Here is a 14,608-nt window from a genome sequence, read left to right as displayed (position 1 = left end):
CGTTTTCCGGAAGAGTCAAGGTAAATGTGAAGACGGTATTTGAGAATTAACTGAAACTTTCATTGTGGAGTATTCCTAGAGTACAATACCTCAGGAAACACCATCCTCCTGACACCCTGCAGCCCAGACCATCCTTATCTCCCTCACCTGGTCCATGCTTTGGTGGTGGGGGTTTCCGCAGGTGGCTCAGTGGTAAAGAATCTGCCTGCCAGTGCAGGGGATGAAAGAGACATGGGTTCAATCCCTAGGTGGGGAAGATCCCCTGGAGAAGGAAATGGCAACCCACTCCGGTATGCTTGCCTGGAGAATCCCAAGGACAAAGGAGCCTGGCAGGCTGCAGTCCATGGGGTCACAAAGGGTTGGACACAATGGAGCACAGCACGCACGAAGTCCTGGCATTTTCCCAAAGAATCAAGGTAAACGTGAAGACTGTATTTCAGAATTAACTGAAACTTCCATTGTGGGGTATTCCCAGAGTAGCATCCATTAGGAAACACCATCCTCCTGACGTCTTGCAGCTCAGACCATCCTTACCTCCCTCACCTGGTCCACTTTTTGGTGGTGAGCTCAAGGATTCCTGAGTCTCTTCTTCATCACATATTTCTAAACAGGTGCCACTGCCTTCTGATAAATAGAATGAAATCTCTTAGAAACCCAGTGTATGACCAATGGAAACCATAGTAGGAAAGCCCTACCAGAAACAACCGGGAAGACTATGGTGGCTAAAGAATCTCCAAGGTGGGAATGTCCCAACCCGTAGACCCTCCTGCCTTTGAACTCAGCTGACCTGGAGGTTAACAAGGCTCCTGACACTATCACCAGAGGCTGAACATAATCTCACAACAAACCCATCTCACTCCCTTCTAATACAACTAATTTCCTCCGTCTTTTTGATTCTTTTCACGTGGCACCTTGTATTTCTTCTGTGTGCGCATGTGAAGAGGAGTAGAGTAGATCTTCCTCCCCGTAGACAGAAAAAGATTCAATTAGTTACATAGGAGTTGAAGTCATGAATACCTTCTCCATCCAGTGGTTGACTGGGCAGCTCCTCTTGTTCTTCTTTGTCAGTCATTTGGGAAGCTTCAGGATCACAGGACTCTGAAAAGAAATGAGGAATGGTATAGAGGAATTTATTTCCATGCAGGAATAGAGATACAGATGTACAGAATGGACATGTGGACACAGGGATAGGGAAGGGGGAGGTTGGACTAATTGGGAGATTAGGAATGACCCGAATATACTACCATGTGTAAAACAGATAGTGGGAAGGTGCTGTATAGCTCAGACAGCTCAGCTCTGTGATGACCTAGGCTGGTGGGATGGCGGGAGGCAGACATGGAAGGGATGTCAGAGAGGGGACATATGTATACATATAGCTAATTCAATTTATTGTACAACAGAGACTAACCCAACATTGTAAAGCAATTATACTCCACTTAAAAAAAAAAAAAAGAAAGAAGGAAATGAGCTGAGTTAGGAGGTTCAGAGCACAGGTGAGCTGCCCTTTGGGAAAAAGGACATCTGCTCCAAGGACCACACCTGAGATCCAATGAAGCCTGTTCTGCCTCTGTTTCCACTTCATTCACCTCATTCTCCTGCCCTCTGCTTCTCAGTTTCCTATCTATAGACCTGCCTCTAAACATTTCTGCTTCTGCACTAGGAGAATAATTGTGTATAATTATGAAGATGTATCTTTCATTTTGTGTGCTCTCCCCCCCGCCAACATCTCCTATCTTTACATTTTTTCCGCAGTGATGATCTTGAACTCTCATTATTTTGCTTATTCTCTCCAGCTCTATTCCTCTAGGTCTTTCAAATCCTATTGTTGTTTAGTCACTAAGTCATGTCCAAGTTTTGTGATCCCGTGGGCTATAGCCCACAGTCTCCTCTGTCCATGTGGTTTTCCAGGCAAGAGTACTGAAATGGGCTGCCATTTCCTTCTCCAAGAGATCTTTCCAACTCAGAGATCGAACCTACTTCTCCTGAATTGGCAGGTGAATTCTTTACCACTGAGCCACAGGGGAAGCCCCCAAACCCTGTAGCAGGATTCATTTCTTGCCTCACTCTCTCTCTTAATTTCTTCCACTCCCTACCGACAGTCTCTATTTGAGAAGTGGAAGGCTCTCTGGTTTGGGTTCTGTTCTATCGTGATTGAGATGTTGCAGGTCTGCCTTTGGACTCCCATCGTGTGATGACACTGACTTCCTACAAGCCTCACACAGCCACCACCTGTACTGAGATACTCAGGACACTGGTCTTCACCCTTCCTCCTACTTTGATCTCAAGGGAAAAACAAATATTCTTTTTTCTGTGCTTCTGTATTCTAATTGCTAAGGAGGGATAATAACGGTTTCCCTGGCTAAGAACTAAAATTCTGTGAGGAAATCTCACTTGCCAAAGTACTTTGAAAAGGAATAAAGCACTAAAAGTGAAAGTCAGTCACATCTGACTCTTTGTGACCCCATGGACTATACAGTCCATGGAATTCTCCCAGCCAGAATACTGGAATGGGTAGCCATTCCCTTCTCCAGGGGATCCCAATCCAGGGATCAAACCCAGTTTCCACATTGCAGGCAGATTCTTTACCAGCTGAACCACAAGGGAAGCCCAAGAATACTAGAGTGAGCAGCTTGCCCCTTCTCCAGCAGATCTTCCCGACTCAGGAATTGAACCAGAGTCTCCTGCATTGCAGGTGGGTTCTTTACCAACTGAATTATCAGAGAAGCCCAATAAAGCACTATATAATCCAACAATCTGATGAAGAATATGTGGCAAAAACTGTTTGTGGGCTTAGGGTCATTGGTCTCTCTTTCTGACAAGTAGATATCAAGGACCAAGTTTCTTTGAAACTCTATCCAAAGTTATAACAATATAATATTACTATTAAACACTAGGTAAATACCTACCTTTTATTCTTTATAGGAAATAAGAGGTGCACAGGAGTTAAAATCACAATATTGAGTCTTTAGTGTAAACAAGCATAAAGATTGTGGAGGAAAAACAGACTATTTCTTTAGGACTGATCTACTATAACAGAGGACTAGATGGTTGGATGGCATCGCTGACTCAATGGACATGAGTTTGAGCAAGCTCCGGGAGATGGAGAAGGACAGGGAAGCCCGGCTTGCTGCAGTCCATGAGGTCACACAGAGCTGGAGACAGCTGAGTGACTAAACAACAACTGCAACATGAGCAGGGAACCAGGGTCATGCTGTTCAGCTCTGAATTCAGACATCTGACACCTTGCAGCTCAGGGCTGACAATACCCCTTCCTTACCTGGCTCACATCTTGGTGGGGAGCTCGGGGCTTCCTGGGGATCTTCTTTCTTACAGATCACACAACAGGCATTGTTATCCTCTACAGAAAGGAATGAAATCCCTCAGAGGTCTCAGTATACAACCAGGGGAAATCATGGCAAAAAAAAAAAACCTCATGGTGATGACACAGGAGGCCCAGTTCTCCTGGGTGGGGCTGTCCCTGTCCCAGACCATCTTGATCTGCTCTTGGAGTTCCCCTGGCCTGCAGGGTAACTCCCTCCCATCATTACCACCGGAGGCTGAGAACCAGCCACCTTCTCCCGCACTCCCTGTACATCTAATTCTCTTTCTCCTTCTTCCTCTTCCCATTGACTCTGCATATTTTTCTGTCTGTGGCCTTGTTTCCTCTGCCAGTGTCTCTAGATACTTCTCTTTGTTTTGGTGTGTGCTGTCTCCTCTGCTCCTGTCTTTTTTTTTTCTTCCTCTTTCAGCCTTGACACTGCTCTTTATTGCCTTTCCCCATCCCATTCTTCCCTCCATTTTTCACATGGACCACAGGGCCCAAAAGCTTCCCTTCATCAGCTTTAGTCTAAGAATCCTACATCACCTTTCTAAATTGCAAGCCTACTCATCATTCACAAAACTTATTTTCGTGTTCCTAGGACTTCCAGAAGGAAGGTGAAAATGATTTCCTTGCCTCAGTGGCCATAACCTGCTGACAACTGGATTTTTATATGCAGTTAAAGTCACCCAAGTTCAATCCCTGGTCGAGAAGATCCCCTGAAGAAGGAAATTTTCCAGTATTCTTGCCTGGAAAATTCCATAGACAGAGGAGCCTGGTGGGCTTGAGTCCATGGGGTTGCAAAGAGTTGGACATGACTGAGCACACACACACACACACACACACACACACACACACACACAGAGTCATCCAGGCACGCCTACCTCGGGACCTCAGCCCACCTTTGGCACATCCTGACCCCCTACCTTCTTCACCCAGGGGTGCTGTCCTCACCCAGCTCCACTCACCTGTATCCTTAGTCTCTCTCACAGTTTGGGGAAAAACAAAAGAGAAAATCAACACAATTTTTTGTGTACATAAGTGAATATGAAGAAGAGAATGGCAAGATGAGAGAAGAGGAGATTTTTTTCCCATTTATTGAGGCAGTTGGGAATTTCAGTCATAATTACCTCCCCCCTCTGCTGGTAGTAGGCTGAGCACCTCCTCGGCTTCTCCTTCAGGAGGCATTTGGGGAGCTTTGGGATCCCAGGTCACTGCAGAGAAACAAGGACACGATGGACGTGGAAGGCGATCAGAAACAGACCTCAGTGGGCTCGTGCCAACACCATGGGACACTGATATGTCTGCTCCAAGCTCTGCTCCTGGGAGCCACGGGCTGGCTGTTTTTTGCCATCTACTCGCACCCCTTCTCCTTTTCTCTCCCTCTCAGTGTCTTATCCACAGTTCCACCTCCACGCAGCTCTAGCTGTGCATCCATTTGATTGTCTGGGTTTCTCTCCTCATGTCTTGTTTTCATGTCTTGGGGTTTCCTGTTTCCTTGTTTTTCAGTGATAGTGTGTCTCTTTTCCTCTATTATCCATTCTAGTTTTCTTACGCTAGATCACTTACAGTCCAAGTGGTTGGTCCATTTCCATGCTCCCTGTTTCTCAGTGATTTCCATTCCCTCCCCACCAGCATTACTTTCTCCTTAACTAAAACCTTCTGGACTCTGGTTCACTCCTTCAAGAACCTGCAGAACTCCTTGGGTTTCCTCTTCCTCTTCTGACCACACGACCCCACCCTGACTGCCAGCTGGCTTCGCACACCGCTGTTCTCGGGGACACACCCAGGATGCTGGTGCCCACCCTTCCTTTTCTACCTTGCCCTTGCAAAAATAACTGCCGTGCCTTTCTGTGCTTTATTTCTGCGGCCATAAAATAGAGGTTATGACAGTTTGCACACCTGTCTTTTGGTTTTGTGAAGCTAAGAGGGGGGCTTGTACAACCCAGTAATCTGATGCAGAATGTAAGGAAATTTGCATACATGGTTTCCCAATCTCATTCTCTTTTTCATTCTCGCGCTTTTCATGCATCTCTGCTTCCTCTGTTTCTACCTCAGTCAGTGTGTTGCTGTTGGAATGTCTCGCTATTTCCTTTGTCCTGATTTGTTTCTTTTCCCATGTCTGTTCCCACCTACCTTTTCTCCTCCTTCCTTCCCTGATGCTGATCCTTACATCCTCACCCCATCTCTCAAACTGCTGTTTTCTAAAACGAAGGATCCAAAAAGGTATCTCTGAGATGGTATATAACTTCCATGTGAGGGATTCCGTGGTGGTCCAGTGGTTAAGAATCCACCTTCTAATGCAGAGGATGTGGGTTTGATCCCTGGCCGAGGAACTAAGATCCTACAAGCCAAGGGGCCACTAAGCTCATGAGCTGCAACTACAGAGCCCAGGTGCTCAGGAGTCCAAAGGCCACAACTAGAAAGAAACCCAAACATTGCAATGAAGATCCCACGTGCCACAAGTAAGATCCAATGCACTCAAAAATATATAAATAGCTAAATAAATATAATTGGCATGTGGTTTCACCAATTAGTGAGCAGATTAGATAGTGGAATGGACCAAGAAAACTGTTCTCAGCACAGGGCTAAGTGTGTACAAAAGGCTCAGATGAGAAAAATTCATCAAAACTAAAATTACTGCCAAGTTTTACATGTACTTTAAAAGTCACTGCAGGAGAGGCACACATGAGGCTGGAGCCATGGAAAGGAAAATAAGGGAAGGATTTACTCCTTATGACAAGAAGAAGTACTGATTTAAGGTGTAGGCACGTGAGATAAGCCAACTTGCCTTTTCAAAGGGTCATCTAGGTGAGTTGGAGAGGATGGATGCAGGGATAGGGTGATTAGGGGAAGGTATGAGACTAGACAGAGACTGTTGCTCTGGCTCTGGTTCCAGAGAGAAGAGAGATCTGATGAGCGCTTTTGTGTTGACAGCGGCAAGCAATGGACGAGCAGGAGACATGTTCAAGGTGTAGTTGATTAAACTGGATGATTGATGGGTTGTGTGAATTGAAGGAGGGGGAAGAGACATTGACGATCCCTAGGTGTCTGCCTAAAGAACGGAACAATAGAGTTCCATACTGAAACAAAGAACACCAGGAAAGGAGGCAGATGCGGCATCAAGAAAGATGGTCCATACAACTAAGGAAGTGTCTGCTACTGAAGTTTCCCAAAACCACCCAAATGGGGCAGTCTCACAGATTCCTGTACAAATAAATCCAGACACTTAGATGAATGAGCTTAAAAGACAAGTCTGGGCCAGAGATAGGAATGTGGGGACCATGAAGTTATAGATGGAAGTAGACAAGAATGGCTGAGGAGAGGCCCCTTGCCTCAGAGGCTATTACAGGTGCCACTTTGATCATTGGGGTAATCTGAAATCAGTCCTGAATACTCATTGGAAGGACTGAAGCCGAAACTCCAATACTTTGGCCACCTGATGCGAAGAACTGACTTATGGGAAATGACCCTGATGCTGGGAAAGATTGAAGGCAGGAGGAGAAGGGGATGACAGAGGATGAGATGGTTGGATGGCATCACCGACTCGACAGTCATGAGTTTGAGCAAGCTCTGGGAGTTGGTGATGGACAGGGAGGCCTGGCATGCTGCAGTCCATGGGGTCGCAAAGAGCTGGACACGACTGAGTGACTGAACTGAACTGAAGTGAAAACTCATCGTTAACACATTCAGCTCCTGGTTTTAGAAGTTGCCTCCATGCAGCAACCCTTCTTTCAGTTCCTACAACGTCCTCAACGGTCTTCTCCATCCCTTGTACATGGTGTTTCCTGTCTACAGATGTTTCACTCATTCTCCTTTATCTTTTCCTCTGTGTATAACTGTCATGCTTTCCTCCACTCTTTCTACTTCTTAGCACTTTCCCTTTTAGGGTCTTTCTCTTCATATCAGTTTCTCTACCTGTTAAACACTGTACCTTGTTTAACTCCTTTCTTCTGGGGAACTCATTTCCTTGCTTCTGTCTCTTCTCTCTAACTGTTAACTTTCTGTTTGCAATGTTTCCACCTAAAATTTAAATCTAAAAGTTAAAATTCCAGCCTTTCTGCTTACTTTGTCCATCTCACTTTGTTCTCACATCTTACTTTGTTCCTTCTCCATATTGTCAAAGTTCTCATCTTCTGCCACTGACAAATGAGCAGGAATCTTTCCTTCCCCTTGGCATGCTAATTTCAAATGTCTTTCACATGAATTTTCTGTATTACGATTATTCTCACTATGTCCATGTTCTTGGGACAATCTTAGCAAAAGCAGGTTGAAAATTATCTCCCTTCCCGGATAGCATATTGCAGCCTGGTTCTATTTAGATTTCGTATCCATTTATTTCTTAATTTTTATTGGAGTATAGCTGATTTAAAACATTGTATTAGTTTATGATACCCAGGAAAGTGAATCAGTTATACATATACATATATCCACTCTTTTTTAAGATTCTTTTTTCCATATAGGTCATTATAAAGTATTGAGTAGAGTTCCCTGTGCCATACAATAGATTCTTGTTAGTCTATTTTATATCTGGTAGGTGGCTCTAGTGGTAAAGAATCTGTCTGCCATTCAGGAGATATAAGAGACGAGGGTTAGATCCTTGAGTCGGGAACCCGCTCCTGTAGTCTTGCCTGGAAAATCCCATGGACAGAGGGGCCTAGCGGGCTACAGTCCATGGGGCCACAAAGAGTCGGAAACAAATGAGTGACCGAGCACACACACATATGTCGATCCCAATCTCCCAATTCCCTGTGTGAGGCTGAGCCTCGCAGAGCCTCACAGAGCCACTACCTGCAGTGGGATACTCAGGACACAGATGAGTCTTTGTCCTTCCTTCTACTTTGATTTCAGGGAATAACAAGCATCATTTTTCTATGTTTCCATATCCTAATCTTTAAGGAGAAATAATAACTGTTTCCCTGGCTAAGTCCTAAAATTTTGTAAGGAAATCATGTTTGCCAAAGTACTTAGAAAAGAATAAAGTGCTATATAATCCAATAGATTGATTAAAAAAATATGTGGCAATAACTGTCTTGTGAGATTTTGGGTCATTGATTTTTTCTTTCTGACAAGTAGATCTCAAGGACCATATTCCTTTGAAAGCCTATCCAATGTTATGAAAATATATTATTAATAGTATTATTGTTAAACACTAGATAAATATCTATCTTTATTCTTCATAGGAATAAAGGGTACTCAAGAGTTAAAACCACAATATCAAATCTTTAGTGTAAATAAACATAAAGATTGTGGAGGACAAAAGACTTTCTTTAGGACTGGCCTACTACAACATGAGGACTTCCCTGGTGGCTCAGATGGTAAAGAATCTGCCTCCATTGCAGAAGACCCGGTTCTATCCCCAGGTCAGGAACATCCCCTGGAGAAGGGAATGGCAACCCACTCCAGTGTTGCCTGTGGAATTCCATGGATAGAGGAGCTTGATGGGCTACAGTCTATGGGTTTGCAAAGAGTTGGACAGGATGGAGCAACTAACATTTCACTCTAAGTGGGAACTCATCTGTTATAACCAGGGTCATGCTATTCAGCTCTGAATTCAGATATCTGACACCCTGAAGTTTAGGGCTGACAATACCTCTTCCTTACCTGGTTCACATCTTGATGGGGAGCTCAGGGCCTCCTGGGGCTCTTCTTCCTCACAGATCACACAGCAGGCATTGTTATCCTCTGCAGAAAGGAATAAAATCCCTCAGAGGTCTCAGTATGCAACGAGGGGAAATCACGGCAAAAAACAAACAAACAAACTCATGGTGAAGACACAGAAAGCTCAGTTCTCTCCTGGGTGGGGCTGTCCCTGTCCCAGACCATCTTGATCTGCCCTTGGAGATCCCCCAATCTGCAGGGTAACTCCCTCCCATCATTACCACCGGAGGCTGAGAACCAGCCACCTTCTCCCGGCACTCCCTGCACATCTAATTCTCTTTCTCCTTCTTTCTCTTCCCATTGACTGCATATTTTTCTTTCTCTGCCCTTGTTTCCTCTGCCAGTGTCTCTAGATGCTTCTCTTTGTTTTGGTGTGTGATGTTTCCTCTGCTTCTGTCTTTTTTTTTTCTCTTTCAGCCTTGACACTGCTCTTTACCACCTTTCCCCACCCCATTCTTCCCTCCATCTTCTCATGGACCACAGGGCCAGAGAGCCTCCCCTTATCAGCTCTATCCTAAGAATACTACACCACCTTTCTACATCACAAGTCTATCCATCATTCACAAGACTTATTTTCGTGTTCCTAGGACTTCCGGAAGGAAGCTGGTGATCTCCTTGCCTCAATGGCCAAATTGGATTTTTTAAATTAATTAATTTATTTTGATTGGAGGATAATTACTTTACAATATCATGGTGGTTTTTGCCATATGTCAGTGTGAATTGTATATGCAGCTGAAGTTACCCCGGCACTTCTACTTCCGGATCCCAGTTCACCTTTGACACATCCTGTCTCCCTACCTCCTTCACCCAGGGGCGCTCTCCCCACCCAGCTTAGTTCACCTTTATCCTTAGTCTCTCTCAGTTTGGGGGAAAAAAAGAGAAACTGACACAGTTCCATGTGTACGTATGTGACTATGAAGAAGAGAATGGCAAGATGAGAAACATGGAGGATTTTTTTTCCCATTTATTGAAGCAGTTAGGAATTTAAATAATAATTACCTTCTCCCTCTGCTGGTAGTAGGCTGAGCACCTCCTTGGGTTCTCCTTCAGGAGGCACTTGGGGAGCTTTGGGATCACTGGTCACTGTGGAGAAACAAGAGCATGATGGACATGGAGGGTGATCAGAGACAGACCTCAGCGCACTCATGCGAACACGATGGGACAGTGACATGTCTGCTCCAAGCACTGGTCTGAGAGCCACCCTGTCTCCTGTTTCTTTGCCATCTGCTTGCGCCTCTTCCCCTTCGGTCTCCCTGTCAGGGTCCTACCCACAGTTCCGCGGCCACGCAGCTGTTTCCTAGCTGTGCATCCATTTGATTGTTTGGGCTTCTCTCCTCATCTCTTGTTTTCAGGTCTTGAGTTTTTTGTTTGTTTGTTTGCTTGTTTTTCAGTGATAGTATATCTCCTTTCCCCTGTTATCCTTTCTACTTCTCTTAAAGCTCAAATGATTGGGTCCATTTCTATACTCCCCATCTCTCTGTGGTTTCCTTTCCCTCCCCACCAATATAAATTTTTCCTTAGCTAAAATTTTCTCCTGGACCTGAGCTCACTTCTTTAAGAACCTGCAGAACTCCTTGGGCTTCCTCTTCCTCTTCTGACCATGTGACCCCACCCTGACTGCCAGCTGGCTTTGCACACCACTGTCCTCAGGGGCACACCCAGGATGCTGGTGGCCACTCTTCCTTTTCTACCTTGTTCTTGCAAAAATAACTGTCATGCCTTTCTGTGCTTATTTCCCCAGCCATAAAATAGAGGTTAAGACAATTTGCATGCCTGTGTCTTACTGTTTCATGAAGGCGAGAGGAGGGCTTGCACAATCCAATAATCTAATGGAGACTCTAAGGGACCTTGCACATTTTGTCTCCCGATCTTGTTCTCTTTGTCATTCCCAGTCTTTCCGCACATCTCTGCTTCTTCTATTTCTACCTCAGCATCTTGCTGTTGGAACCTCTTGGTACTTCTCTTTGTCCTGATTTGTTTCTTTTCTCATGTCTGTTTCCACCTGCCTTTTCTCCCCCTTCCTTCCTCGCCCCATTTCTCAGACTGTTACTTTCTAGAACTAGGGATCAGAGAAGGTATCTTTGAGATGGTCTATAATTTCCATGTAATTTCACCAGTTAGTGAGCAGAATGGAGAGTGGAATCGACGAAGAAAACTGTTCCCAGAATAAGACTAAGTGTGTACAAAGGCTCAAACAAGAAATATTCATCAAAATTGAAAGTACTGCAAAGTTTTACATGAACTTTAGAATCATTGCCAGAGTGGCACGCATGAGGCTGGAGCCATGGGACGAAAAATAAAGGAAAGATTTAATCCTTATGATGACAGGAATTATTGATTTAAGGTAGGCAAGTGAAATAAGCCAACTTGCCTTTTCAAAGGGTCATCTAGGTGAGTTGAAGAGAATGGATGTGGTGGGAGGATGATTGGGGGAAGGTATGGACTTCCCTGGTGGCTCAGATGGTAAAGAATCTTCCTGCAATGCAGGAGACCTGGGACTGATCCTTGGGTAGAGAAAATTCCCTGGAGAAGGGAAAGGCTACACACTCCAGTATTCTGACCCGGAGAATTTCACGGACTCCATGAAATTCCATGGGGTCTCAAAAAGTCGGACACAACTGAGCAACTTTCACTTGCTCTTCTACATCTGCAACTTTATTTCTGCTGAGTAATTAAGTTCGTGTTTTTAGATTCTACATATAAGTGATGTTGTATGTTATTTGTCTTTCTCTGTCTGACTAACTTCACTCAGCATGACAATCTCTAGGTACACCCATGTTGCTGCAAATGTTTTTACTTTGCTCTTTTCTATGGCTGAGTAATATTCCATTGTATATAAGCACCACATCTTCTTTATCCATTCATCTGTCGATGGACATTTAGGTTACTTCCATGTCCTGGCTATTGAAAATAGTGCTGCTATGAACATTGGTGTGTATGTATGTTTTTGAGTTATGGTTTTTTCTGGATATATGCCCAGGAATGGGATCATATAGCAACTTTATTTTTTGTTTTTGTTTTTGTTTTTTTAAGGAACCTCCATACTGTTCTCCATAGTGGCTATACCAATTTACTTTCAATTATTTATTTGGATTTGTTGGGTCTTAGTTGTGGCATGCAGGATCTTCGTTGCATTATGCGGGATATTTTTGTTGAGATGCACAGAACTGATTCTTTGGAAAAGCCCTGATGCTGGGAAAGATTAAAGGCAGAAGAGGAAGGGGATAACAGAGGATGAGATGGTTAGATGGCATCACTGACTCACTGGACATGAGTTTGAGCAAGCTCTGGGAGTTGGTGATGGACAGGGAAGCCTGGTGTGCTGCAGTCCATGGGGTCACAAAGAGATGGACATGACTGAGCGGCTGAACTGACTGACAGGTTCTCTAGTTGTGGCACAAAAGTTCCAGACCACTTGGGCTCAGTAGGTGTAGCACGTAGGCTTATTTGCTCCATGGCATGTGAGATCTTAAGTTCCTCAACCAGGGATCGAATCTGTGTCCCTTATATCACAAGACAGATTTTTAACCAGTGAACCACCAGGGAAGTCCCTCCAAGTGGACATACCAACTTACATTCCCACCAACACTGTAGGAGGGTTCTCTTCTCTCCACACCCTCTCCAGCATTTATTGTTTGTAGGCTTTTTGATGATGACTATTCTAATCAGTGTGATGTGATACCTCATTGCAGTTTTGATTTGCATTTCTCTAATAATTAGTTATGTTGAGCACCTTTTCATGTTTTGTTTTGGGTTTTTTTTTGGCTATCTGTATGTTTCCTTTGGAGAAGTGTCTATATCTTCTGCCTATTTTATCACTGGGTTGTTTGTGCTTTTGATATTGAGTGCATCAACTGCTTGCATATTTTGAAGATAAATCCTTTGTCATTTGCTTCTTTTGCAAATATGTTCTCCCATTCTGAAGGCTGTCTTTTTGTTTTGTTTATGGTATCCTTTGCTACACAAATACTTTTACTTTTACCAAGGGCCCATCTGTTAATTTTTTTTTTGTATCTGTTAATTTTTAAAATTAATTTATTTATATTAATTGGAGGATAAGTACTATACAATATTGTGATGTTTTTTGCCATACATCAGCATAAATCAGCCACAGGTATATATGTAGTCCCCACATCCTAACCCCCCTCCCAGCTTCCTCTCCACCTTGTCCCTCTGGGTTGTCTCAGAGTACTGGCTTTGGGTGCCCTGCTTCATGCAACAAACTTACACCAGTCATCTATTTTACATATGGTAATGTACATGTTTACTTTTGTTCTTTATTTTCATTACTCTAGGAGATGGATCAAGAAAGATCTTGCTGGGATTTATGCCACAGAGTGTTCTGCCTATGTTTTCCTCTAAGAGTTTTACAGTATCTGGCCTTACATTTAGGTCTTTAATCCATCCCTGTTTATTCTTTCATTCACTTCCTCTTTGTCTCTGCTATTCTTAGTATTTCATTAATCCTATGCAATCCTGGAAAGCAAGTTTATAATGACTGCTCTCTTCTAAACTCCAATTTGGTAGTATTTAGATGTCATATGTGCATGCGGCATGCATGTGTGTTTAGTTGCTCAGTCACATCTGACTCTTTTCAACCCCTTGGACTGTAACTTGCCAGACTCCTCTTTCTATGGAATTTCCCAGGCAAGAATATTTGAGCGGGTTGCCATTTCCTCAACCCAGGGATTGAACCCGTGGCTTCTGTGGCTCCTGCATTGGCAGGCGGGTTCTTTACCACTGAACCACCCATGAAGCCTTAGATTCCACATACTTTTAAATAATTAGACCTACTTAGGCAACTCCCAAAGAAGGCAATGGCACCCCACTCCAGTACTCTTGCCTGGAAAATCCCATGGACGGAGGAGCCTGGTAGGCTCAGTCCATGGGGTCGCTAGGAATTGGATACCACTGAGCGACTGATCTGATCTGATCTGATCTGAGTGACTTCACTTTCACTTTTCACTTTCATGCATTGGAGAAGGAAATGGCAACCCACTCCAGTGTTCTTGCCTGGAGAATGCCAGGGACGGGGGAGCCTGGTGGCTGCTGTCTATGGCATCGCACAGAGTCGGACACGACTGAAGTGACTTAGCAGCAGCAGTAGCAGCAGGCAACTCCACGTGGTGCCCTCAATCTACATTTTTATTATTCTGTGCCCTTAAATTCTCTACCCAGAAGCCCTTCCATTAAGGTTGTTAGCCCCTCTTTCCCCCTTGCCTCCCTTACATGGAAGAAAACAATCAGAGGCTGAGTAAATGGGTGTATCTGTGTTTGGAGGGAGGAGGAACATGTTCCTTGCATACAGACATGTGAACAAATCAGTGAGATCATTGGTCACTTAATTCAGTTCAGTTCAATCGCTCAGTCATGTCCAACTCTTTGTGACCCCATGAATCGCAGCACATCAGGCCTCCCTGTCCATCACCAACTCCCTGAGTTTACCCAAACTCATGTCCATTGAGTTGGTGATGCCATCCAACCATCTCATCCTCTGTCGTCCCCTTCTCCTGTCTTCAATCTTTCCCAGCATCAGGGTCTTTTCAAATGAGTCAGCCCTTTGCATCAGGTGGCCAAAGTATTGGAGTTTCAGCTTCAACATCAGTCTTTCCAATGAACATCCATGAC

General features: G+C 44.2%; 1 protein-coding gene across 35 annotated transcripts in view; it reads right to left on the bottom strand.

Annotated features, from left to right (window-relative positions):
• LOC510377 (nuclear body protein SP140-like protein) overlaps window positions 1–14,608 on the bottom strand; it is an 81,158-nt gene that overhangs the window by 39,892 nt on the left and 26,658 nt on the right. For 14 of the 35 annotated variants that reach the window (XM_059879223.1, XM_059879227.1, XM_059879222.1 and 11 more), the window contains 6 exons: window positions 9,980–10,063; window positions 8,924–9,004; window positions 4,450–4,533; window positions 3,278–3,358; window positions 1,018–1,098; window positions 535–624 (listed from right to left, as the gene is read on the bottom strand). In XM_059879223.1, the coding sequence (XP_059735206.1) occupies window positions 535–624; window positions 1,018–1,098; window positions 3,278–3,358; window positions 4,450–4,533; window positions 8,924–9,004; window positions 9,980–10,063 (501 nt within the window). The remainder of the gene's footprint in view (window positions 1–534; window positions 625–1,017; window positions 1,099–3,277; window positions 3,359–4,449; window positions 4,534–8,923; window positions 9,005–9,979; window positions 10,064–14,608) is intronic. The other 21 variants (XM_059879241.1, XM_024981991.2, XM_059879204.1 and 18 more) reach the window with 9 other exon arrangements.

Source organism: Bos taurus, chromosome 2 (assembly GCF_002263795.3).
Source record: "Bos taurus isolate L1 Dominette 01449 registration number 42190680 breed Hereford chromosome 2, ARS-UCD2.0, whole genome shotgun sequence".
NCBI lineage: Eukaryota > Metazoa > Chordata > Mammalia > Artiodactyla > Bovidae > Bos > Bos taurus.
This window is presented reverse-complemented; position numbering and strand designations above follow the sequence as displayed.